This window comes from Chrysoperla carnea, chromosome 4 (genome assembly GCF_905475395.1).
Source record: "Chrysoperla carnea chromosome 4, inChrCarn1.1, whole genome shotgun sequence".
NCBI lineage: Eukaryota > Metazoa > Arthropoda > Insecta > Neuroptera > Chrysopidae > Chrysoperla > Chrysoperla carnea.
In genome coordinates this window covers 6,631,743-6,659,403 of record NC_058340.1, presented here as the reverse complement: position 1 = coordinate 6,659,403, position 27,661 = coordinate 6,631,743, and the positions used below count along the sequence as shown (strand labels likewise).

At 28.9% G+C, this 27,661-nt stretch overlaps 2 protein-coding genes across 2 annotated transcripts; one reads left to right on the top strand and one right to left on the bottom strand.

Annotated features, from left to right (window-relative positions):
- LOC123298001 (ankyrin repeat domain-containing protein 54-like) lies at positions 1–1,353 on the top strand. Its single transcript, XM_044879850.1, has one exon. It carries the CDS (start codon positions 74–76, stop codon positions 704–706), a length of 633 nt encoding a protein of 210 aa, XP_044735785.1. The 5' UTR covers positions 1–73; the 3' UTR covers positions 707–1,353.
- An 8,718-nt stretch (positions 1,354–10,071) lies between these two features.
- LOC123297744 (sphingosine kinase 2-like) lies at positions 10,072–25,996 on the bottom strand. Its single transcript, XM_044879506.1, has 6 exons — positions 25,762–25,996; positions 13,042–13,394; positions 12,683–12,972; positions 12,078–12,177; positions 10,750–11,228; positions 10,072–10,348 (listed from the first exon to the last, which is right to left on the bottom strand). Exons 1-6 carry the CDS (start codon positions 25,994–25,996, stop codon positions 10,072–10,074), a joined length of 1,734 nt encoding a protein of 577 aa, XP_044735441.1.
- Positions 25,997–27,661: the final 1,665 nt, after the last annotated feature.

The window sequence follows — 27,661 nt, the reverse complement described above, 5'->3', positions numbered from 1 at the left end:
ATGTTTCTCTACATCTAAAAACAATAATAAAGCTGTTGTCATTTATAAGTATGGAAATTATAATTTTAAAGAAATGGAAGGTGATATTGGTAAAACTCGAATAACTCACAAGAGGTGTTATTTAAAAAAAGCACAAAACGCATGTAATATTTATACGAAGGCAGCCAATGAAAAACGATTACGTACAGCAGCGTTAACAAATAATGAAGATCGTGTTCGTGAAATATTACTAACGGGAGTGGATGTAAATGCAGCTGACGAAAATAAAAGAACACCTTTACATTTAGCAGCAAGTCGAGGCTACGCGCCAGTTGTAAGATTGTTACTGGAACATGGAGCCGATCCAACACTAACAGACACATTGGGTAATACTCCTTTGCATTTAGCATCTTGTACGGGCAATGCAAGTGTTGTCAAAGATTTATTAGCATGTGGAGCTAACGCAGAAACAAAAGATTCACGAGGTTGTGATGCGATACAATTGGCACAAGGTCGATTACGAATATTGGCATCATGCTTACGATCGACCCAACCACAGGATACAGCTATTATGGATCAAGTACAAACAGTTATAAATAGTTTAATCGCGTCATTAAATAAATCGCAAGCCGATCGTATCGATGCATTACATCAGAAACTAGCGAATTCAACACCTAAAGATCACATCTCAGCTCTGTTGGATGAACTTGAAAAATTATCGTTGTAATGGAATATATATGCCTCAAATGTTATGCAAAAACTAGGTTCCATCTATTTATGGCATAAAAAATCAAAATCATCATAAAAAACCCAAAAAACCTAGGGCAACTTTTACTTGGTTCAAAAAAATGACATTTAACTGTTTCTGTGGAAGGGAGGATAGACAAAAATTGGACCAATAGTGTTTTTGGTAACATCCGGATATTGATCTACAAGCTTTTTAAACAAAAATCAATTGAAAAATGGGGTCCTCATAGTCTGCACACTCCATCTAGCGCTCGCTCTATAAACTCAGAAACGTTGTTTTCAATTTTTTTAAAATGATTCTATTTATGAACTTAATAAAACAAAAAAACAAAACTTGATAAAGCACTAAATCTAAACTAGAGCCAAAAATAAATGGAACCGCATTTCTGTATAATGACCAAAATTTTTTATTTAATTATTGATCGAAATATTTAGGCTGAGCGTACACAGAATTTCGTATATGAAAATTCTGTTTCTTACTTACCGTTATCTTTTACAAGTCTTTCTAACAGTGTGCGAACTTTCTTATATTTTTAATGAATGTACTTTTATTAGATTGAATGAAATTAAAATTGTTTAATTAATTATTGCTTATAGATTGTATTATTGGCCATAAATGATGAAATATGTACCATAATTCTTTTTTTATAATTAGTATAAATAAAATTTAAAAAAAAAAAACAAGTGTATTTTTATTTTTTTTAGACTGGGCATACCTTGTTCAGACTGGATCAGGCTCAGATAAGATCTCGCCCAGATAGGCGCCTTTTTTCCTTTCACCCTCTCCCCTCGAGTTTCAGGTCCTTGTTATATGGGTATTAACTCTCCAGCGACTTTTTACTAAAAGTTCTCTCAAACCATTGAAATAATATTGAACAGCCCAAGTTCATTTTTACAGGAAAAAAAAAGGAAGCCAACTTCACATGGAAAATTTAAATAGTTTTTCGGGAGAAACTTATATAATTCTCATAGAGATAATACAATAAAGCTGTATAGACATAGGAAACGCAATAATTGAATTCTCGATCGCAGTGATTGAGTTAGAAAAAGACAGTAATTGTAGGCGTATAAGAGAAACGAAGACAACGTTACGCACTTTATTTGTCTCAACCGTTTGGCGACGACTTTGCAGTTCTATGGTATTATCTTTATGAAAAATCTCAAACGATTTTTTAGTACTCTCAAACCCTCTCTAACGATTCCCAAACGATTTGCATAAACGAAAGTTCCGAAAAATAAAGTTAGATGGCCAAGGTGTTTACATCGGCCAAAATCGTGTAATTATGTTCAGTTATGTTGAAAATTCCAATCTACTTCTTCACTATATTTCCAAAGTATCTACGAAGGGAATACTCATATATAAGACTAGTTCAGGCTATAATTATCTAAAGAAAAGGAAACAAAAGTTTTTTATTTTAGTTATTTATATATATTGTTCAATTTATAATAATATTTGGCAGCATTAATTAACATTTTATTTGTAATAATTAACTTTGGCAAGACTATGAAAATATAACAATACCTGATATAAACGTTTCTAAAAGCTAACCGTACAAAAACAGTCTTTCTCACGAATACGGATGGCAATAAAAGATAGCTTCAATATCGATATTTCAATTTCGATATGCCGAATACAAGAAAACTACATTCAACACTGTAGCAAGTATGAAGTAAGAAGAGTTTAATATGTGAAGTAAGGCGTTCTGTGATGTATATGTGAAGTAAGAAAACAACACAGTAGTGTTGTATAGCAATCACATAGCCAGTGTTGTTTTCTTTGTTTTATGCATACGTCTTACTTCATATATTATACTCTTCTTACTTCATATATTATAAATGGCTAACGAAATGGTTGCCATACTGTATATAAATTATTTTAGAATTTCTTTTGGAGAGTCTTGTAAATTATGTGTCTATATGTATAAACTAGCAAATTTTGCGCACCACATATTTTATTGTAGAAAAATATACCGTGAATTAATACCCATTACTCTTTATATGCGCTTTTTTGTAGATTTGCCATCCACCGTCCAACCATATTATATCGTAGGAAAAAGTGTTAGTGTAATGCTAGCTAATAGTATTTGCTTTTTTTTTTTGTAACTAGAATTAATTTATTTCTATGCATTTTACAAAAATTTGAATCATTTACGCACAGTACTTTTATTTGAGTCGTCATCAACTATAATAATCCATTGTCTAAAAAATTTTGTACTTTGGTTAATTGTCAAATTGTAATATTACTTACGGCATTTAAGAGTCAAGCGAGGAGCAACGATTGAAACAAATTTTACTAAAAAACTACCTGGATATCTGAGACACTTGGTAAGTGGAATAATTATAAGTGAGACAAATTTGCAGGTCCCATGATGTCTCACATAACCAGGTTTCACTATATATGTCTGTAATCTTTAATGAAATAATTAAAAGAACTATAATTTTTCTGCATTTTAAAAGTTAAACTTTGTATGTACTGCACGTAAATAAATCATTTTGTGTGTAATCTATACATTTGAATATGTATTATATAGCACCATTTAAACTTTTATTATACAGTCTGTGTTAGATATCATCATGCCCAAAACGAATTCAACGTTAAGTATTAGTGTAGGCGCCGAATGGGTTTCGTATGCATTTACACGTCCTATCGAACAAGGAGTGTATATTTCGGCGTATTTTGACCCGCTAAATCCGAATTTTCAACTTGCTCATCGCTCAGAGTGAGAGGAAATTTGGTATAAACAAATTAATGTTTGGTATCAACAAATTATGTGATTTTTTTTGCGCTAAGGGCTCGGTTTCACTTTTAAACTAATAGCGGACCGAAAAAATGATAAAACTTAATACTTAATTGTGTTAGCTTCGTTGCTATTGTATATAACGTATTTATTTTTTAGTAAAATTTTGAATAGTTTAAAAGCTATGGCCGTATAAACAATTAATTTGTTTATAACAAATTTCCCCCAAATCTGAGAGATGAGAGTTGAAAATTGGGATTCAGCGGGTCAAAATACGTCGAAATACACTCCTTGTTTGGTGGGACCTGTAAATGCATACGAAACACACTCAGCGCCTACACTATATTATTTGCCACATGTGTATAGTACTTACATGCTTTACAATGAAAAATTCTTGCTATTCGATCGTCAGTTATAGATGAGATTTGCCAAGCATCTACGTATTGGGCATGATATTTAACACAGGCTGTGTAGTTCAATAATTATTAATAAATGTCTAAGTGCCTCATTCACCTATTTGTAGTTCATAGGTCATTTTAATCTATAATGGCTAATAGCTCGTTTTGTATTTAACCAATCAAAAAATAACTTAAACAAAAATTCTATCAATATTGCCAGCACTTAGACCATTATTAACTGTTAATAATAATATTGTAACTATTTCTAAATAGCTTTCATTTATATATATTTTTTGAATTGAATGCTCCAGTTTGATGTATTTTAATTAATTAAAGTATTCTGTACAAATTATTGACTAATTAATTAATATATTCAATTCGCTAACAATTCTTTATAATATATTATATAATCTAACAATTTCCAAAACTATTTTTATTTTTGTTTACTATAACAATTTTTTTAAATGTTTAATTAGCATCCTCTACTGAATATAATGGATCAAAACTATCTATGGACACAAAATTCTAAGAACCCGAGTTTTTTTTAGATATGAGAGAGGGTAGAGGGTATATTAGCCGAGTTATACCTCCTCCTATGCATTATTTTAATTTTCTACTTAAGCCTGGAAATTTATTGACTTATGTGAATAACATTTAAGGAAATTAATACTCACGACACTTCATTTTTGTCTAAATTTAAGCAGATATCTTTTGTTTGATCTATTTTGTGCGAAAAGCAATTTATAAAAGTATCAACTATAGGTACACATGGTGAAATTAACCTAAATACTATAAATATTTATTTTTTATAACAATTAATTCAAATAAAACAGGACAATAAAAATGTCATCATATACAGATCCTGCTGAAACCATATTAGAAATGGTTCATTGAGAAATTTAACGAAAATATGGATTATGTTAGTTTTCCTTGAGTATAGGTCGAAGTCTCCGTTGGTATCAAATCCTAAAAATTTGGACATTGTGAATATTATCCAAACGACTGTTTAGAAAAATTGAAATCCAATTTTCAAGTTTATTAAGCAAGCGGTAATATTCACAAAAATATCATATTTCTTCCGAAATTTCAACATCTGGTATATAAAAAATGGCGCTTTCCTGGCTATAAATATATTGAGAAATTATCATCATTTTAACATTGCCTATCATTTGATGAAGTCGTACTGTTATGACTTGGACCACACTGTAAATACAAATTTAAGGACTTAAATATTTAGGAAAAATATTTACAAAATCACAATACATTTTAAGTAGAAAATGCTAATATTTGTTTTTTTTACTAAATTTAACAACTACCAACTCTAACTTCTAATTAGAAAAAAAATCACTCAAAACTATTATTTTGTTTATCAATTTTGTCAATCTAATTCTTATTTAAGAACTGAAAACATTTAAAAAAATTCACACACAAATATTATGTCTTAACTTGATTTAAACTTGATGTTTGTCAATTCCCTTCAATAGTTCAGTCCCTCTACATATTCAGAGGCCAACGTTTTTGAGGTAACCACTTTATGACAATGGAGGATGGATTCGTAATATTATCAAAAACAAAAATCCAAAAAAATTGCACAAAAATTTGCCCCGGAACGAACATTTTTGGTGGGTTTTTGAAGAATTTTGAAAACAAAGGCGGTTTTTTGGGAAAATTATTAATTTTTGATGATAACATTAAATAGGAAAGTTGAAGATAATTCAAAAATAAGTATTTTGAGCCAAAATTCAACCCCGCATCTTTAACCGTTCTCTAGTTATAAGCAATCTAATTTTCGAAATTGACAAATTTTTTCTTGGAAACGGTGAGGAGAGGATAATAATAGTATGAAAAGGTAGTACTTTTTATGTACTACTTATGATATTTTTTATTTTTTATTTTGTATTAATAATAACGGGCTTACGCCTGTTTGTTTATGAAAATTTATCGACCGCCGTTGACTACCTTTTCATACTCCCCTCGCTGTTTCTAAAAATTAAAACCCATGGCATTGTGAACAATAGTGGGAACAGTAACTTTTTTAAACCGACACCCCCCCCCCCCCAGTAGACGATAATTCGGTACTAAGTTGTTACAACCTAATGAACAAGTTGTCAAATTTCAAAGATCAATACTTTTTTCTTTATTACCACATGTTTTCTTAAATAATTTTATTGTACTATTATGGTATTTGAAAATTTCTTATTTAATATTAGAACAAATTGTCTGTATATACAAAATTCTATAGGCCTTGAAGGCCGGATCATTTAGTTATTGCACAAATGAATATCTCATTGTTTAATTCGATTCTGCAAACAACAAATAATGCAACTCATTTTTTGGAATTACAGTGGACCCGCGGTAATTTGACAAACATTTTGCATGCCGAATCGAATTTCTCGGACTATAGAGTACTGCCACAAATCCCCTGTAGTCCGGAACTTTTTGAAAACGAATACCTTCTAATCCAACAAATTATATATCAAAGTGATAAGATTTCAATTGTTTTCTAATTTCACTTACGAAGAATTCATGTACTTAATAAATCTGTATTGTAATTATCGCTAAAATTATGTCGGATTACAAGTGGTGCCGGATCAGACAGGGGTCGCATTATCGTGGATCTACTGTATTAAATTTCTGATCGACCAAATTTGATATATAAAAATATTGGTAGAGATTTTTTTAAACATCTGTTTTGTTATAAATCATAAAATTTGACCCAAGCCTCGGAACACGATACAAACAACATACATCAAAATTGTATCTTTTGTAAAAGGAAAATTGCCTAGAACAACTTGGGTTAATAAACAAAAAATTATAAACTTAACAATTATATTGTAACTTTAAATATTTTACAATCAAGATGATATTTTTTTATTATTCAGAACATAAACCATTTTGAATAAATATTTAAAATACTGTTTTAAAAAAAAAAACAAATTGCAGGTTGTTTGTAAATTATTAATAATAATAAATTATTTTAATTTCGAATAAAAAAAAAGTAACTATAAAAATTATCTTATTTCATAGTGTGTGGTTTTTTTAAAAATAAGTATATGAAAATAATTGGCAAATTTTGGAAGACTTAATAATATTACTTAAAAATTAAGTTATAATTTAATGATATTATAATTGTGGAAGAAAATGGTCTTCAAATGATTGTCTTTTATAAATAAATTGGAATGATGAATACGAATTAAATAGTTTAAACAACCTGCATTACGGTTTTTCTTCAAATTAACGAGGAACATTTTATTTAATATCAGATATTTCGGCATATTCAGGGTATGTTTTGAAAATTACAATTTTTTCGATTGCATTATTTATAAATAAATATTAAAGGATAATTTTCTCAACAATTTCAACGTTCGACTCAAGGCGGTGAAAGTTAAAAAGCATTCTTAAACTTCTGATTTGAAAAATGAAAGTATAGGCTCTGAAATGACCAGTATGAGGTACAGATGTTTGAAGTTTCGGAAAAATTTGTTGTGTTTGTTAAAATTATCGTTTAATACTTATATACTGGATGTCCCATAAGCCATAAATACCAGAAAAGAGAGAAAAAACTATTATAAAATTTCTATTTAGAACATTGAACGTAAATATCTCTCTGAATATTAAACTTTGAGAGTAAATTATCAACGATAATCATAATAAATTTTATTTTCTAGGACTCAAAATTAATATTTTACAAATATTAATTAGGGAATTATCAAAATAAAAAACGTTAATCAACGAAGCGAAATCTTATTAATAGTGCACGGGATTTTCTTCTTAGAATTTAATCCCCTTTCAATCTTTTTCTACTAATTATGACTTTTGGGACACCGTGTATAATTATATTCAAATAAAAGACTATGCAGCACGATGTTTCGTTTCACTTCGTGAATATTTCGATCTGAATTTTATTGTTAACATATTTACCGTTCCATGTTGGTTGAAGAGAATTAGTATGATCCAATACAATTGTTGGAATGTTTGTAATACTTATATAATAATAAAAAATCTTATTTTATAATAATTAACAACAAATTAGTATGATATTTAGAATAAACTGCTAAATATTACATAAATCATCACAGCCTTATTAGGAGAAATATTATTTTATTTTTTGAGAATATATCATTTATTTTAAAAATTATTTATTGCTTAATTAATTAATTTTTTGATCCAAAGAACGATTCAATTTTGGTTTACGCATTAAACTATTAAGAAAGATTTCCCAAAAAAAATCGTTAATATTTTATTAAATTTCTGTAAAGCGCAGGTTCGATGTCGGTTATTTAGCATAAATCCAACACACAGATTAACCAAAAGGAAATGCATCCTCAAAAAATAAGTGATTAGTGTTACTTGCGATCTGAAAGCGTAATTGGCCCGTACTTTTTTTATGATTATGTGATAACAAACTTTTTCTGAGATTAATTACCTGCCCCATGTCAGTGGAAACAATTGATTTAACACTTCTAGATTTCTGCCTTTGGGGTTATATGAAGTAAAATATGAGATACGACGCAAAAAGCCGACCCCGAATCTACACTTGCAATCGATAATTATGACAATCGCATTACGTCATGCTACAATATCACATGAATCGGTGTGATCATTTGGCCAATACAATCCTCCATAGATAATTGTATGAATTTAAAATAAAATTTTTTCTAAAACAATTTAATCCTGAAGCCAAAATTGAATTACCTTTTTTTATATTTTTATATGTAAAATAGTTGCATTTGCATTTTTTAGTAATTTAAAAAAAATGCAATAGTACAGAATCCATTCTAGTCTCATATTGTAGCAAATTTAGTCTACTTGAAAAACGTCCTGAAAAGGTACTATCAAAAACTAGTCCTTGAAGATTATAACCGCCAAAATCTGAAATTTTTACGATTTTTTCTATTTTTGGCAAAGTTGCGTTCGACGCTCTACATCACAAACTTAGATTATTCATTAAAACAACATCATAAACAAGTATGCAAAAAATCAGACCTATTGGATTTGATGCAAACTACTCCGTACTTTCAGACGACAAGATTACCATATTAATAGTCTACACGACAAAATGGTGGAATATACAATTGGTGTAGATATTGTGGAATAAATAATAAATTAGAAAAAAAAATACACTAGCATTGAGAATCTTGTACATTTTTTAAAGTTCCTTAAAAACAAACGCAACTATTTATCAAATAAGAAATTTCTTTACAAAAAATTTGTAGATATGAATTGAAAAAAAAATAAATGATATTTTCTTGTGATATTAACAATTATTATTGGAAGTTTTGACTTCTTAAACTATGTCTTTTTTTATTTCAATATTTACAAAAATGAAAAAATCAAATTGGTAACTGAAAAAATATCCGTTTGACGTTAAATAATCAATAACTATTTAGGCCTTAAATATCCAAATTTTGATATACTTGGTGGGCCATTTTAATATATACACATAAATATTTCGTTTTGTAATTAACCAATCAAAAAATAATTTAAACAAAATTTGCGTTCGATGGGGTACATCATGTTCTGACATCAGATTCGACCTAGTTCTTCGGGTTTCTTTAATAGCCAATTTAGATTCTAAACAGTAAGAGATAGAATAACACTTTAAATTAGAAAGTTGATCCTTAGAAAAAAACTAACAATTTTTGTTTAAAACATTTTTTCGAAAAACGTTAGCTTTCGAAGGAAATGCCACTTTCAAAATATGTCATTATTGCATTTAATTGAAAGAAAATACGTTTGAAGTTTAGCGATAATTGTAGATCAATGTTATGCACACAGATAAATGGTCTCTGAATGTCTCTATTGCCCTTGGCAACTTTTGGTTAAAACATTTTTTTCGTAGCTAGTGTGTTTTCTTTCGATTAAATGCAATAATAACATATTTTTAAGTCTCAATTCCTCCGAAAGCTAACGTTTTTCGAAAAAATGTTATAAACAAAAATTGTTAGTTTTTTTATGATGCCCTCCATCAAACTCTGCACTTTTGTTTAATGTATTTTTTGATTGGTTAACTACAAAACGAGATATTTAGGAGTATAGATTAAAATGGTCCACCCTGTATATATATATATATATATATATATATATATATATATATATATATATATATATATATATATTGTAAACATATATAAATTATATATATATATATATATTGTAAACATATATAAATTATATGTAATATATATATATATATACCTAAAATATAATTAAGGTACCATAATTGACGCAATTCCAGGACATACTTCTGCCTGCAGAGGTCCATAATCAACTTGTTCACCATCAACAGTTATATAACCATGTGCATCATTTTTAGGCTCAATACGAAATGCTTGTACTGGTAACATCATGACAGGACAAACACCACGTTCAGGTGTTGAAGCATGATTACCGGAACTTAAACCTAATAGAAATGATAATATTTGTGCACGACTTGCACCAGCTCGCATTATACACAACCATATTACACCGTCGTCTAAACGTGATCTGTAAATTAATATTAAAATATAAAAAATTAGAAATATTAAATATCTTCGTGTAATTAAAGTATATTAAGGTAGTACGAGCGCCAAGGCAATTTTAGATTTAGGGTTGAAATTATGTGTCCCTAATTTTCAACTTTGATAATGAATTTTGTTATAACTTCATGAATGACATGACATTTTGTTATAAATTACTCCAGATATCGAAAAATTTTATTCTTACTTTTCGTCTTGTTATAATATAATTCATTTTGGGCGCAATTTAAAAAAAAACAAAATTACTTATGTTTAAGAAATTTCCATACCATATTTTATCTCATCAATTCAGTCATTTAGCCGTGAAAGCTAATCAGACAGACAGACGGAAGTCACTATCGTTTTTATAATACTGGTAAGTATACGAACCTAGGTGCAAATATGACGTCTGAAGATATGTGAGATTGATAGGCCGCATGAACAAATACAAAAGGTCCCTCCACACATATCCAATTAGATGGTACAGGTGCTGTTAGCGCTGGTAATTGTGATGCAGGCCCAAATGTTCTTATCGGAACTTTTGTATCTTCATCAGCTGATCGATAACTACTAGCTGCCGTGCTATAGTAAGCACTACGTCGTGATGTTGCACTATACCATGAATCCACACGTGTTCGTCCTAATGGTTCCATATCATTCCAGTCATAATCGCTCGTTACGTTTGCACTAACGCTACGTCGTAAGCCCATTGGTAGATACCATACTTTACCATGATATGTTCGTAAGCCAATTAATCTTGCCACACTCCATACTGTAAATCTTTGTCCACCAATTGCACGTAATCGTTCACTCTCGATATCAATATCTGATAATAAACCCCAACCAACAGATAAAAACGAAAATAATATCTAAAAAATTTCAAATTCAATACTTTTAATACATTATTTAAAATTTTTCATAACTGTGTGGATGTATCAAATCATAAAGTGAAAAACTGTTTGGGGAGGAGGTCCAACATTTAAAAAGAGGTTTCATTTGAAATTTGTTTTCAAACAGTATCTACAAAAAATCAAAATTATGTTCTATCTAAATCAAACAATGCGTTTTGTCAAAGATAAAATATATTTGGTATTTTAAAAGCAAATCGTAATTTAAAAACAAAAGGGCCCGATTTAAGCGAGAGCAAGTCGCAAGAAAGAAGAAGAAATACCTAAATAGGAAAGTACGAACCAACTCTATCGATAGGTAATGATTTTTGAATTGAAAATACAAAGAAATTCAACCGAATTTTTTACTTTATCGATTTTACATTTCTGATCTAGCATATCTTTTACTCCCGTTAAAGTTTCCTGATTTTTATCATGGAAGATTTCCTGATTTTTGGGGAAAATGGTTGGAATCGTTCTTTCTACACCAAAATACAAGGGTGATTACACTTGAACCGAGATAAAATATTTATAGCGTGTCATCATTTATGGTGATTTATGTGGAGAAATAATGCGCGTTTCACTTTATATTTTAGAATAAATTTTCTAAGATTTTTACTATTATTTGAGAAAAAAATCGACTAAAATAAATCGACGAGTAATGTTATATTTTAGGAGAAATTTGCTAAGGTTTTTAATATTATTTGAGAAAAAAATCGACTTGAAAAAATTAACGAGTAATATTATCTTAGAATTAAACATGGACGGACTAAGCTCATTTATGTTGGGTATATTTAAGATTTATTTAATTGACATTTTTGAAATACTTACTTGTTTTGTGGTTTCTACACGTACTAAATCCATAGGAGCACGACGACCTTTTACTATCGCTAATGCAGCACCTAATACAGGATTTGGTGTATAAGGTTCACTGAAAATACAATGAAATTTTACTTGCAAGTTCCTACTATTTTTAACTCTCAAAAACAAAGGTACGATCACAAATATACGGTTTTCACATATTACTTAGTAGATCATGAGTGGTATACAGATCAGAATACTGCGTATAGAATTGGTTAAGCCTTAACCAACTGAGCCTAAAGGATTAGTTATTGTTAGGATTTGTGAAAATAATTCTAGCCCTCAATCCGATAATTTTCATTCATGATTACTTTGTGGAATATCGATTTTTATCAGTCGCGGGAATAATTTGCAAAAAGTGAAAAACTTTATATACACGAAGCTTGCAACTCGACAAAACTGAACAAGGGCGCAATAAAACAGTCGGGTTTTTTAAATACAAGGTAGGGAAAAGTTTTAATTGCAGCACCAATTGCTTAAAGTTCGAAAATATAATTTTTCCGGTACCCAATCGTATCGTATTTAAAGTTTGGTACACGAAAATCTTACATATTTATTATCAATTTGAAACTTACTCGTAAAAATGTGATATTGTTTTTGCTAATCCATTTCCTGAACCGGATGGAATAATCCCTAATGGCATGTCATGCAATACTTTTTCCCAATCATGTCTCTCGAGTAAACCATTAATTACTTCAAATAATATACCATCGCCGCCCATAACAACAACACCGTTCCACTGACTTAAATCACGGTCACGAATAAACTCTCGTGCATAGTTTGCATGTTTCGTAACATGTAAATCATACTGTACTTCCGATTCATTGAATATTTGAGCAACTCTTTGTTGAAATATTTCACGTGCCTGCAAAAGAAAATGGTCTCTTACAAATTAATTTCCATGAAAGACTTTACTGAAATGATGAGAATTTACCTTTCCAGCACCCGATTTAGGATTAACAAGTACAAGTAATTTTCGATCATGTTCTCTTTTAAGCATTGATTTGACAGCATTTCGCCATCGCTGAGCTTCTCGATTATTATCTTCATATTTATCGAATGATCGAAATCGTAAGGTGATTGTGGTACGCTCTCGTTTTGTACCACGTCGTGATCTTTTCAAAACATATGCATATATGTATAAATATGCACTTGTATCCGATTCATCTCTTTCGCCGGAATTTTCTTCTACGACACGTAAAGGTGGTGGTCTGGCTAATGATTGACAGGAACATGATCCAGCTCCTACAGGACGTTTGCTTCTCATACATCGACATCCTATTATATCTGAAATAAAATATATTCAATTGAAAAGACTGAAAAATAAACTTAGAACAATTAGCCTTTTTTATTATATTAAAGATAAGCATCTAAATAATTCAAGTTTGAGGATGCCTTATCGACTTTTTTAATGAAATATTGAAAATTAAAAATCGTAGTTTTTACATTGACTCAATGAAGAAAATTAAAAAATATACATTTATAACTAGTGTGCTATGGAATGTAAAAACTGGTCAAATTGATAATTTAATAATGTTATGTATTCAAATATTTCAATAAACTTGTAATAAATTTGAATAAAGACCAAAAAAATGAAAAAATTATAAATGTATATCTTGTCATGAAAATCGGTGCATGGGTATAAAAAAATATTCTAAGCAACTAGCAAAGCAAAATATTAAGAATCGGCCCTATTTGTCAATTTGTAGTTGGCTGAGTTTAAAGTCCAAATTTTGGTTAAGTATCTTAAAAATTGGGACAAATCACTCTAAATGACTTTGCAAAATTACAAATCAATATTCCTATAAATAACGAAAATATGAGAGTGTCTTCATCTTAAATGTGACACACTGTATAATGAGAGAGACATATGGCTTTTTTCTCTGCTAGTCAAGAGTTTTTTAACATAATAAATAAAAATATTTAAAGATTGATTATTGTTTGCGTAAAATATTAATCATTAATGAGACATTAAGATATTAGTAATAGCGTGTGCTATGATTAATTAATTAATAAAATAATTAATTTAAGAATAAATTTATGATTAATTTTTAATGTTATCACACAATAAAACAAATAAAATTGTTTATTTTTTTTATTTTCTTAAATAAGAAAAACTGATTCTTCGATGTTTTTTTGTTATAACATTTCCAAAACAATCTTTTGTGAAAACAATAATTTAAAAAAAATTTTATATTAATATTTAATACCTTAAAAAAAATTATTTAGTGTGAGATACTCGTTTTTGTCAATATTACAACAATCTCAAAATGACGCAAAAAGACCGATTTTCAGCGTTAAATTAAAATTATAAATAATGAAGATCATTCCGAAAGCATCAAGGTATCACGGGTATTTTATTACCATTATTTCACTAATTTGAATTTGTTAACTACACTAACTATAGGTATGCTCCAATATTCACAACCAAAAAACAAGTGAAATTTACCTCTAAATTTAAAAAACCTCGAGAAATTTTTCGGGTACGGAACCCTAACCTCGCACATGAAACAGCCAAGAACACTCCCCATTAAATTATTTTTCAAACGAAAAAAAAAAATCCAAATTGGTTCATTCGTTTAGGCGCTACAATGCCACAGACAGACACACATAGTGGTCAAACTTACAACGCCCCTTTTTTTTAGTTCGGGGGTTAAAAATAGAAAATTTTTGTATCATCAAAAATCATTTTGATAAAATTTTATGCAATTATGTTTATGTAACCCTGAAAATTATATAATTAGCAAATTTTGTTTATTAACAATTATTGTAAGTAGACATAAATATTATTTGTCCATCGTACAATCTTATAATGAGTACCCTCATATGTTGACTTGATTACACATGTAAAAGGTCAAGTTTATTTAATTTTACATTTCGTAAGCACTTTTTTTATAAACAAAATTATTATTTTTAAACAATTATAAAAACATATACGATCAGGTAAATAATTTATCTTAATTTAAATGGTAGGTTCACACGATACCAGACTATTATTTGTGCAGATATCTGTACAAACTGCAAATCTGAGTAAAAATGTTCATGTAAATATGATGACGAAATGTATGTGCAGACTTATCATTAGTATTGGAATACTCCCAACTTCAGTGCTCAAACTTTTTTAATGCAGACTTTATCATCATACCGACTTTTGTTTGCACTGATTTGTTGCACAGACACAATTCTATAGAAGTCTGTGTGAAGTTGGTATCGTGTGGACCAACCATTAAGGTAGTACGAGCACTAAAGGCAATTTTAGATTTAGGGTTGAAATTATTTGTACCTTATTTTCAACTTTGATGATGAGGTTTGCTATAATTTCATGAATGTTGACGAAAAGTAAGAATACAATTTTTCGATATCTGCCTTGGTTTTGAAAATATCGAAAGCTAAATAATTAAACAAAATTTGCAATTTTCGATTTTTTGAAATTTACTCCAGATATCGAACAATTTTATTCTTACTTTTCATCTTATATTGTTACAAACTTGGGATTAAACTTAGTATACCTTGTATATTACATATATACATGGTATAAAAAAACTGTATGTAAAAGATACAAAACGAAGATAGAAGCTTGCGTGGAATCACTTGCAGTATTTTACCAAGGAAATACTATCATGGAATGAAAGTTCTTATGTAATAGCTTGCACCGGTTTTTGACTTAAAGAAAGATATTTCACAATTAATAATACTATTAAAATATTGAAATTTATCATGTTACTAATCGACCTTGAAAATTTCTTGTTTTTTTTTTTTTTGTGTTTGGTTTTAGATAATAACACCGTAAGCATTTAAAGAATGAAATAACAAATAGTATTATTTATTTTCTCAAGGATGTAATTCAATTTAAAATATGTTGTTTTTATTTTTTAAATGTATAAAATATCTTTAAATTAGTATCAAAATTCATTTTTTAGTGGTTTCAACACAAACAACAAGTGTTCAATTACCATGATCAGTAGCGGAATTACAATTAGTATGAGAGTTGAACTGACGGTAGGTATTGATGCTTGTCAGTATGTGCTGTCATTAAGCGTGTTAAAAAACTTATTACTCAGTATTAGCCCTGTAAAGAAATTCAATATATCTGAGGAATAACTAAACGTTACCCCTTGGAAAAAATTGAAAAAACTGAGAAAATGTTTTGCTCTCAGAATTGGATAAAACATGGTTTATAAGGTAAATATGACCCAAGAAATCCAAAAATCGGCTTCATTTAACAATCGGATAAGTAATTTTGGAAATATGGCCAGAAATGTAGGACGAATTTGCAATATCTCAAAAACTACCGTCCCAATCGTGGAATTAACGTGATTTTTGAATTTTTTGGGTCAAAATTACCATATAAACTGAGTTTTGTCAAAATCGGAAATAATATTTTTTTTCTCAATTTTTTGCAATTTTCTTAAGGGGTACCCCTTCAAAAAAATCGAAAAAACTGAAAAAATTTTTTACTCTCAGAACTGGATAAAACTTGGTTTATAAGGTAAATATGACCCAAGAAATCCAAAAATCGGCTTCATTTAACAATCGGATAAGTAGTTTTGGAAATATGGCCAGAAATATAGGGCGAATTTGCAATATCTCGAAAACTACCGTCCCAATCGTGAGATTAACGTAATTTTTGAGTTTTTTGGGTCAAAATTAGCTTATAAACTGAGTTTTGTCAAAATCGGAAATAAAATTTTTTTCTCAATTTTTTGCAATTTTCTTAAGGAGTTCCTCTTGGAAATTTCGAAAAAACTGCGAAAACAATTGAGTTTCAGATTGGGATAAAACTCGTATTATAAGGTAAATATAATATATATGGCCTGAAATATAGGGCGAATTTACAATACCTCGAAAACTACCTACTCTCCTAAATGAACTTCTCTTTCAAAACTCTCGTGAAATGAACTCGAATTTTGAAATTTTTGGCACGAAATTAACTTTAAAAAAATGTAACCAACCCACCTGTTACGATAAATGACGCAAGTGTGAGGTCGTCTTCATCTAAAATACGACACACGTATAAAACAAAAATTGGAGTACCTTACCGATCAATTAAGAAATTTAATTAATTAAAAATACACTAAATAACATAAACATTCTTATAAAAGGTTATGTTATTTAGTGTATCTCTTACATTAAATAACATAACATTACTTACTCTGAAACTCTCGAGAAATTGCGAGAATAATTTTAGATGTTAATATACTTGTTTACCCTGTTCTATGATTGGAATATTTAATATAAAAATTTGCAAAGAACTAATAAATATTTTGTCAAACATTCATAAATGAGGAAATATTACAAGCATCAACAGTGGATGACCTCTCTTCAAAATATTAAAATTAATAACAAAAAATATTTATAGTTTTAATTAAAAACATTGAAGTCTTTTAAAAATAAAATACAGTAGAACCTCGATAACTTAAACCTCGGTAACATAAAAACCTCTGTTACTTCAAAAAATACTATGTTCCCTTCCCATCAGAGCCCAAAACCTCTATAACTTAAAATACGCAACCTCTATAATTTAAATAAATAATCTCTGTATAGGCCCTCAGTAACTACATAGAAACATGTACATACCTCTATATTAACTAGGGTACATAGAAACATGTACATACCTCTATATTAACCTTTACCTAACATAGACCCTTGATAACTTAAAACCTCTATAACTTAAAATATTTTGTGTTTCCCTTGGACTTTAACTTATCGAGGTTCTACTGTATATCTACCTACTAAGTTATATTATTTATTTTAACTAATTATAAACTTTTAATTAAATCGATAAATTATTTATCATTTAGATAAAAATAGAAGATAGTCTAATTTTTAATTATAATTGACAATGTTAAACCTAATAATGTATATTTATACCTAATTGTTAAACAACGATTTTATATTTTCTAGAAAGGGTTTATAGTTATGGACAATATCTGAATCAAAATATACAGAAAATCGGTGACTAGATATATAAAGTGATTTTTTTTTTAAATTCCCAAGTTTCGAAAATGTATGGGAAAATCGTAAAAAAAAATGGAATCGGTTCATTTTATAGCTGAGAAGATTAAACTTTTTTTACGTCACAAATTTAAAGAGACCAGTTTATTGACTATTTTTATATAAAAAATACGATGGTGACAAAAAAATTGTAAAACCTGAAAATATCTGAGGGAATTCGCTTAGCTAACGCAGCTACGAATTTTTATTATTTTAAAATTTACATACTGTTTCTCCATAAACGCACATAGTAAAACAGGTTGGTAAGTGAACCTCCTTAAACAGCTCCAAATGATTTTTTGGATTAGTGGAAGGAGATTTGCAAACCCACCTCTTTGGTTTCACAATGGACCCTATGGTCTAAGCGTGTCTCATTCCAGGACAGCCACTCTAACTTAACAACTATTTTTCAAAAATTCAAGATTAAAACGTCTATTTTTCAACGTGTTATCTCTTGTAATTACAGATTTATTAAATGTAAATATATGACCAGAAATCAGGAACAAACCAATTATTGGCACTTGTATCTAATTTGCATATAACTATGACAATAATTATTATTTAGGTACATTAATAAATTGAATTGTTTGTTATTATTATGAAAATAACTAATCAGTAGTGGAGTATGTAAAGCCTCGTCTTTATCCCCATTGCAATTATATTAATTTGACTTTCTAAAATAAACCATGACCGTCACAATAAATGAAACAAGATAAACTACTTTTATATAGGCATAACGACTAAATATGTATTATTCATGCACAAATTTTAAACGAACAAAATTTTCTCATTAAAATTTCATTTCTAATAGTTTCTGGAGCGAATACAGCCTTCAAAAAAGATGATGGGCACAGGCAACCAAATCGGCAAAATGCGGGTCGCAGTATGAACTCGCTCATCTCAAAAAAGATTTTTATAAAATATACAGGCTGGGTCATTTTAATCTATAACGACTAATAGCTCGTTTTGTAGTTAACCAATCAAAAAATAACTCAAACAAAAATTTTAGAGTTTTTCAGGTTTCTTTAATAGCCAATTTAGACATAACACTTTAAAATAGAAAAGTTGATTTTCGTAAAAAAAACTAACATTTTTCATCTCAACCCTTTTTTCGAAAATCGTCAGCTTTCGGAGGAAATGTGACTTGAAAATGTGCCATTATTGCATTTCATTGAAAGAAAACACGCTTACTATGTAAAAATGCTTTAGCCAAAAATTGTCAAAGGCAATATAAGACATTCACCTGTGTCCATGACTTTGACCTACAATTATCGATAACTTTAATCGTATTTTCTTAAGATTTAATGCAATAATGGCATATTTTGAAGTTGCATTTTCTCCGAAAGCTAACGTTTTTCGAAAAGACATTTTAAACAAAAATTGTTAGTTTTTTAATCAGGATTAACTTTCTAATTTAAAATGTTGTTCTATATCTTACTGTTTAAAATCTAAATTCACTATTAAAGCAACTCGAAGAACTAGGTCCAATCTGATGTCAGAACATGATGCCCCCCATCAAACTCTGCAACTTTTGCTTAAGTTATTTTCTGATTGCATAACTTCAAAACGAGCTATTAGCCATTATAGAATAAAATGATCCACCCTGTATGAAGTCCTGACCGAGACTTTACACAGTGTATGTTTTCATGAAGGCAAAGCCATGGAACGAACACTAGAAAATTAATGAATCTGCAAAATGTTAGTTTGTCGATTACAAAAATTACAAAAGTAAATATGTTTTTGCTTGCACATCACAGTGTCACTCTAAACTACTGAACCAATTTTGATGAAATTTTTACAACGTTTCAGAGATTGATGAATCTCAGAAACGGCTCCAGAGATTTTCATGTTAACATGAAAATTACTATGCAGGGGTTCTATTTGGGGCGAAAAATCAATCTAGATTTCATTTTTAGAAAATGCTGTTTTATCCGTGTTTTCAGGAAAAACTGATACCAACTGCAAAATGTAACTCTTACTGCCATCTATTGGCGAGTAGTAATACTATCACTTTTTACACCTTACCGCCACTGAAACACTAAAGCTAGGTTTCGGTAGATGGCGCTGTTAAGTAACACGCGTTAATATGCAGGGATTTAATAGGCGAAAAATCGATTTAGCTAGGTTTCATTTTAAGAAAACGTCGTTTTTTCTCGGAAACTTTAATCTTGAAAACGGGTCCAACGTTTTTCATGAAATTTAGTATGCAAGGGGTTTCGGGTGCGAAAAATCGATCTAGTTAGGTTTTATTTAAAATAAATAACGAGCAAAGCTCGGTCATCCACGTATTTAAACGCTTGTATAAAATATATAATTTTTCATGTTTTGGCTTCCATAAAATTTTTTGACCATAGAACGCCACGACGTTAAGTATATACATTGACCCTCTTGTAATCATAGTCTTAGTCATAACAACAAATTGTAATAAACGTGTTGAAGGTACCAAATTAACAATTACCCAGTTGGGTTTTTTTTTTGTAAATATAAAAGAGTAAATTACGTCAACTTTAGTCAATAATCACACAATAATTACTTGTTGGTCAATATTTGAAAATGAAAGTCCATTTACTTAGATGCAAATACATGTCCAAAGTTCCGATTTAACGTATTTTTAATAGGTAGTTAATAGGTTTCCCGCATACAATTTTGTTAATTATATGCACATTCATCACTTAATGGATTGTAAAAAATAATTGAAAACATAAGGGGACTTATAGCATTGAGATTTTTCTGAAATTGATTTGACATATGCTTGAAACTCGAAAAATTACTTTTATCGATAAAAATGTTGGGTCTCTATGCGTATATCTTACATCTTATAGGCGTCTTAGGTTTTCAGACTCAATAAAAGTTCAGTCTTCTCCATAAATAAAAGTTAAAGAGTCAGAAAAAAGTTTTAACATCCCTCAAATGCGGTTTTATAATCTCGCTAATATCTGCAAAAATCCGTATGTTTACACGCCCTATTTTAGTACAAATGACCTAAGATTAAATTATTTGTATGAATATGAGTGTCAATTAGGTAATTAAAATAATCAGTAGATAATATTATTTATTTTAAATTATAAAAAAAGCATGGTTAAGGTAGTACGAGCGCAAAGGCAAGTTTAGACTTGTGGTTAAAATCATTTGTACCTTATTTTTAACTTTGATGATGAATTTGTTATAACTACATTAATGAAGACGAAAAATAAGGATACAATTTTTCGATATCTGCCTTGGTTTTCGAAAGCTAAATAATTAAACAAAATTTTCAATTTTCGATATTTTGAAAATTACTTCAGATATCGAAAAATTTTATTCGTACTTTTCGTCTTATATTGTCAAGTTATAACATAATTCAACATCAAAATTGGAAATATTTTTTATAATTTGTCTTCACTACTCTGCTCATACATCCTTAATTAGTCAGACATAACGAGTTTTTTTGGTTTTCAATAATTTATAAAAATTTAAGTTTTTTTTTTTTTTTTTTAATATCCACCGACTAGTTTTGGAGAAATCTATGAAAACATATCATCCATTTACCGTTTTACCATAAAACCAATGCAATGTTAAATATGCCTATTCGCTCCGAGCGTGAATTTCGTTTCCATGACAACGATACACTACTTTAATTATAGAATTAATGGATGCATATATAATTGTGTGGATTGCATTGAAAACTTACATTTAAAATTTAATATTCTTGTTTCACAAATTTAAATAAATAATTACGATAATTAACATTTGAAAAATAATATTTGTACAATTTGATTTCTTATTTTCACAATTTTTAATGCATTAAGTTTAATTAATTAGTGTTTTTCAATCATTTTAATTTGACAGTTTCTATATCATTAACATGTAAAGAATTGCAAATTAGTCATAACAGCCCACTTTATCTCCAAAATTTTTCACTTAAAGCGCTGGCATCGATTTTATTATCCCTACCATGACTACGCACACAACGAATAATTTTGAAATCATTTATTTATTTAAATAATCGGACTAAAATTTCCAAAATTGATTTAGATATAATTCAACTTTATATTTAAAATAAATCAAGATTTTTATCCAAAATTGCCCTAGCGCTCGTACATTCTTAAGTCTTTTAATTATGAATTATGATTACTAATTCTAATATTAATATATATTATTGTTCTATAAAATTTCATTAAATTATGTTATTAGCTCAAAAAAAGACTATTAATATCAGTAAATATTTGTATGTATTGTTAGAGTTCTATCAAAACTAAGTGGCACTGAACAAGAGAGAGTATAGATACGAGTGCACATACATATACATCATACACTCTCTCTTGCTCGGTGCCACTTCGTTTTGATTTAACTCTACTACTAATGCTCGTGAGCAGCAGAGCTCCATCATTAAAATCATATTTCCCGCTCATTATATATTTCTGATTAAAAGATGATTTTTATGGAAATGGATTGATCTCTTCATAGACAATCAATAGAATAATTAATTTTTTGTTAAGGGGATTATAGAGACATCCTACTATTTAGAAGGTCTAGTAAGGTAAGGTCCTACATTAAATACAAGGTAGTAAATGCACGTTAGTCATAAAAACATGTAATTAATTCCTATATCTGATTATAGAGAATGATATGCCGTGCATAATATCAATAAAACATTTTTACATGAAAATTTTGTGTTAAGGATGTACAAGCGCCTGGGCAACTTTGGATAAAGGCTTAATTTTTTTTATATGAAGTTGGGTTAAGTCTAAATCAATTCTGAAAATTTTAGGGAGAGGTTGCCCAATTATTTAAATAAATAAATCACTTCAAAATTAGGCATATTTAACATTGGGCTTATGGGAAAATGGTGGATGAATGATATGTTTTCATAAATTTCTCCAAAACTAGTCGGTGAAAATTAAAAAACTATTTAAATTAAAGGTAAAATTTTAATAAATTATTGAAAACAAAAAAACCCGTTGTGTCCGACTAATTAAGGATGTATAAGCATGGTAGTGGGGACTTCAATTTTGATGTTGAATGTTATAACTTGACAATATAAGATTATTTAATTATTAAGCTTTCGATATTTTTTTATTCTTTCGATAAGATTATTTATTTATTAAGCTTTCGATATTTCAAAAGCCAAGACAGATTTCGAAGAATTTTATTCTTGTTTTTCGTCGATATTCATGAAGTTATAACAATATTCATCATCAAAGTTGAAAATAAGGTACAAAAACAAATAATTTCAACCACAAGTCTAAACTTGTCTTAGCGCTCGTACTACCTTAAAATTCTGCAACAATATTTTTTTGCATTTCCTATCTCCACCCAAACATAGAAAAAAACTTCTATTTGAGCATGTACAGACTAGTAACCTTGTTCAAAGCGTGAAATAGTAATATAAGCTAATTAAATTATGTGCGAACGGTCCGGGAGCACATTCAATTCGACATGACGTCTAGAAAATGTGCGATAAGTAATCACATAAATAAAATCAAAAAAATATATATACAGGGTGGGTATTTTAATCTTTAATGGGTAGTAGCCACGTCCGTGGTAGTAGCTCGTTTTGTAGTTAACCAATCAGAAAATAACGTCAAAAAAAGTCAAAAATTGTAGAGTTTGATGGGGCGTATCATGTTCTGACTTCAGATTTCACATTTCTAGTGCCCCATAAACTTAATTGGCGAATACGAAAAAAAATTTTTAGAAATTTATCATTTATTACAAAACATTACAAAAGCCTCCATTTTCGAAGCCCGAATTATTCAAAGTTAGGTTAGAAGGCGGGCTATTAATCAAAACTACAATGGATATTAATATTTTTAGGTTATATTGACCTAAATCTACAAGATCTAATTTGATTTTTTTTTTATAATAATAACTGCATTTTTCGATCTTAAAACTCAATTTTACAATTTTTATATTTTACAGTTTAAAAAATCAAAACAATTGTGGCGGCCTTTCAGCCTCCATTTATTTGGTTTCTAGAAAATTTCACAAATTTTCGCAAATATTTTCTAGAATTTTTTTTCGTTTTTCTAGAATCTTTCACAAGACCACCAGTTGAAGGTACCTGCAAATTTTCAACTCCTTATCTTTTATAGTATTGAGGAAAATAGATACCAAAGTTTTGTCCTAATATGCGCCCCCACGAGTAAAAAGTGATGTTTAGGAAAAAAAGTTTCAAACAAAAGTTGTTTATTTTTTTATAAGAAACATTTTTTTATATTTAAACTTTTGTTCTATCTCGGTTCTCAAGATGGGTTCTACGAACCAAATGCACCTGTGTTGCTCATTTACGAACTCAAATTCACTTTTTACGTCCTGAGCATGTTAAAAAAATTTTCAGATTGATATTTTTTTTCGTTTTTGAGTTATAGTGTCGACGGACAGGCGGTCAGTCAACCGGAAATGGACTAATTAGATGATTTTATGAACACCTACACTAAAATTTTGTTCGTATCATTAATATTTCTAAGCGTTACAAACTTGGGACTAAAATTAGTATACCTTGATATATATTTCATATATACAGGTTATAATAATTATCAATATCTAAATATATAAAAGAAACTGACTGATCGATCAACGCACAGCTAAAACTGCTGGGCCTACAAGCATGAAATTTTGCACAAACGTTCCTTAAATGACGTAAGTATTTTCTAAGAAAAGATCTTTCGAAATTCATCCCGTCAGGTGTTAAAACGCGAGTTGAAAGTTATCATGAAAGTTGATCAATTTTTAAGTTAGGAATATAAAAAATGATATATGAACTCATGATTTAAAACAAAAGTTTACTATTTTCAAAAAATTCATTCTTTAAAGGGGTAAAATAGGAGATGAAAGTTTTTATGGAACATACCCAACGAAGCGGGTGGGTAACTGCTAGTCAAGGTAGCAACAAAGAAAATATTGTTAATATCAAACCGTTTGATTGTTGTATATTTCATTAGCACCATGGTGTGTAAATAGATTAATGCTTTGATTGTTTGTAAAAATTGCCAAGTTCTCATTTTTTGAATTGATTTAACTTTCAAGAAAATTCTTCAGATAATTTCTATTTCTTGGGCTTCGGAGTAAGTTATTCTAACAGGTACATTATAAATAAATGGGAAAAAATTGTTTAGCCAAAAATCACTCTTTAAAATTGTTCGTACATATTTATGAACTCCCTGTAAAACTAACATTGGCACTATACACATATTATTTTATTATAAATTAAACAATTAAATTTCTGATTAAATTTATTACTTAATACAATCAATTAGTTTAATTAGTCGGTAACAATTATAATACTAATTAAATTCACAAATATTTGTGATTAAAATTGTTATCATTTTAAGATTTCACAACTTTTGTTTATCGTTGAAATAACTAATAAGTTTTAAAATGTTATAAAATACTGCCTCGTGCAACAAATGCACGAGGTTTTATTTAACAACAATAAAAAAAAATTTTATCACATAATCGAAATTGCACACATTTTTTTTATTTATTATAAAAAACTAATTAAGTATATCATATCAAAATATTTATTAACTCAATTATTACCAATTATAAAAACATGTTAATTTAATATCAAATAAAATAAATAGCTATAAATCTCAAATATATATAATTAAATGATATTTATTTGTTAGATGAAATCTAAATTAAATTAATAAATACATTTAAATATATTCAAAAATACCTGAAATATTAATTGTTTGTTCTTTAGTAGTACCATTACTTTCTTTAATTAGACACAAACCGTAATTTGTTAAACGAACTTTAAACACTGTATTTTTTTTCGATAATATATAAAATGTCTCTTCCAATAAAATTTGCGGTGTTGAATTATTATCAAAAGTTTTATTATTGCCGCGTCCACCTACATCGTCAAGTGACGTACGGCCTATATTGTTACTCTTTGACGTTGTCGCCATTGTGTGTTTATATCCATGACGTACCAATGCTCTTTATAATCATTATAACTCCCCTCCACTTTATTTTGGTTTTTAATACTGCAATATAAAGGTTGTTTTACATTTAACGAAATAATCACGATTTTTTTATATGTTAATTTTTTTTAAATATTTTTGTTTGAAAAATTTAAATAAAAATATTATAACACAAACTTTTACTGTACTAAAAGATAAGAAATATATTTTTTTTTACTCCTATCAACAATAATAATAAACAAATTGCGCACCCTATCCAGTTAATTTTAAAGTTCAAATTCAATATTATTTCTTTTTCAACAGTATAGCCTCCTTCTAGTATAACACCAAAAATGCTTGTCGACTCCATTCCAATTTCTGATCCATAAGCACTAACCTTAAAATTAAAATTTTATAAAGTTTTTTCTAAAATTTGTCTTACTCTGAGCTGCTTAACTTCACCCTTTCCTTCTCCAGCAAGCGCCTTCAGCTCACCCCAAGTCTTGTTCACTTCGTTCGTTTCTCTCTCAATTGCCTTCTTCCATGTTTCTCACGGTCTTTCTTTTCTTCTGACTCCTTGCGGATTCCAATTTAGGACCCCCCCTTTCCACAGCTGATTCAGGTTTTCGTAATTGAATTTGTTACTTTCCATGTCTCACTAGCATATAGCAACACATACTTTACATTACTATTAAAGATGCGGAGCTTTATCTTTTTTGAGATATTGTGATTTCTCCAGATGGGGTATAACTGTATAAACGCAACATTGGCTTTCTTAATACGAGCTTTCACATTTTCTTTAGCTTCACCTTTTGTTGATAAAATACTTCGCAAGTATGTGAAAGAATCCATCTCATCTATCTCTTCACCTTCATGGGTTGTGGTTGTCTGTTTTCAGCATTTATCCTCATTACTTTAGTTTTCTGGTTGCTTTATGGTAGCTATACAGATACGTTTCCAAACGTTGTTTTTGGCGTAAAACGGTGAATTTTTATGTTTTTGAAATGCTGAATCGAATCGATGATTCGATCCAGGAGTCTAAATGTTGTCAAAGAGCAAATATAGCAAAGTGAAGGACTTTTGAGTCCTAATCTAACCCATTTTGGAACTCTGTTAGTATAAAGGGCTTTCCTGATGTATTCTTAAAAGCTGGGTACGTCTGTTTACTTACGCCACTTAGTCATGGCGGAATTAATGTGAATTTAAATACATGCTTCAAGAGTGTATTTCAATAAAAATTAACATTCATTCATAAAATAAACACTAAAATGCGATATGCAACTGACAAGTTGTTGATTTCTCAATAAAAAAGCAACATTTTGTGTATGTTTTATTGCTCCGTAACGCAGTATAAGAAATTCTAGTTTATTTTTGAGCTAAGTTGGTAATAGCCAGAACCTGGCTCTAGAAGCAAAATATTATGATTTTCAATTTAAAATATGAAACATGAATTATTTGGAGATGATAATTTATTTTAAATAATATGAACAATATTAAAATAATTTAAGCATGTACAATCTTTTATGTTTCAAAAATTGGCAGACATGAATTTGATTGTAATGAAACTATGAAACAGCTGTTTTGAAAATCGGTTTTGACCTGTCACAAATCCAATTAATTTTAAAGTTTTTCAAATAATTTACAATAAATAATATATATTTTACTAGAAAA

Coding starts and splice junctions, on each gene's coding strand:
- LOC123297744 (XM_044879506.1), bottom strand. CDS start 25,996: ATGGCGACAACGTCAAAGAGTAACAATATAGGCCGTACGTCACTTGAC. Junction 13,395..25,761: donor ACAAACAATTAATATTTCAG/GTATTTTTGAAT, acceptor ATTTTATTTCAG/ATATAATAGGATGTCGATGT. Junction 11,229..12,077: donor GTGTAGAAACCACAAAACAA/GTAAGTATTTCA, acceptor GAAATTTTTTAG/ATATTATTTTCGTTTTTATC.
- LOC123298001 (XM_044879850.1), top strand. CDS start 74: ATGGAAGGTGATATTGGTAAAACTCGAATAACTCACAAGAGGTGTTAT.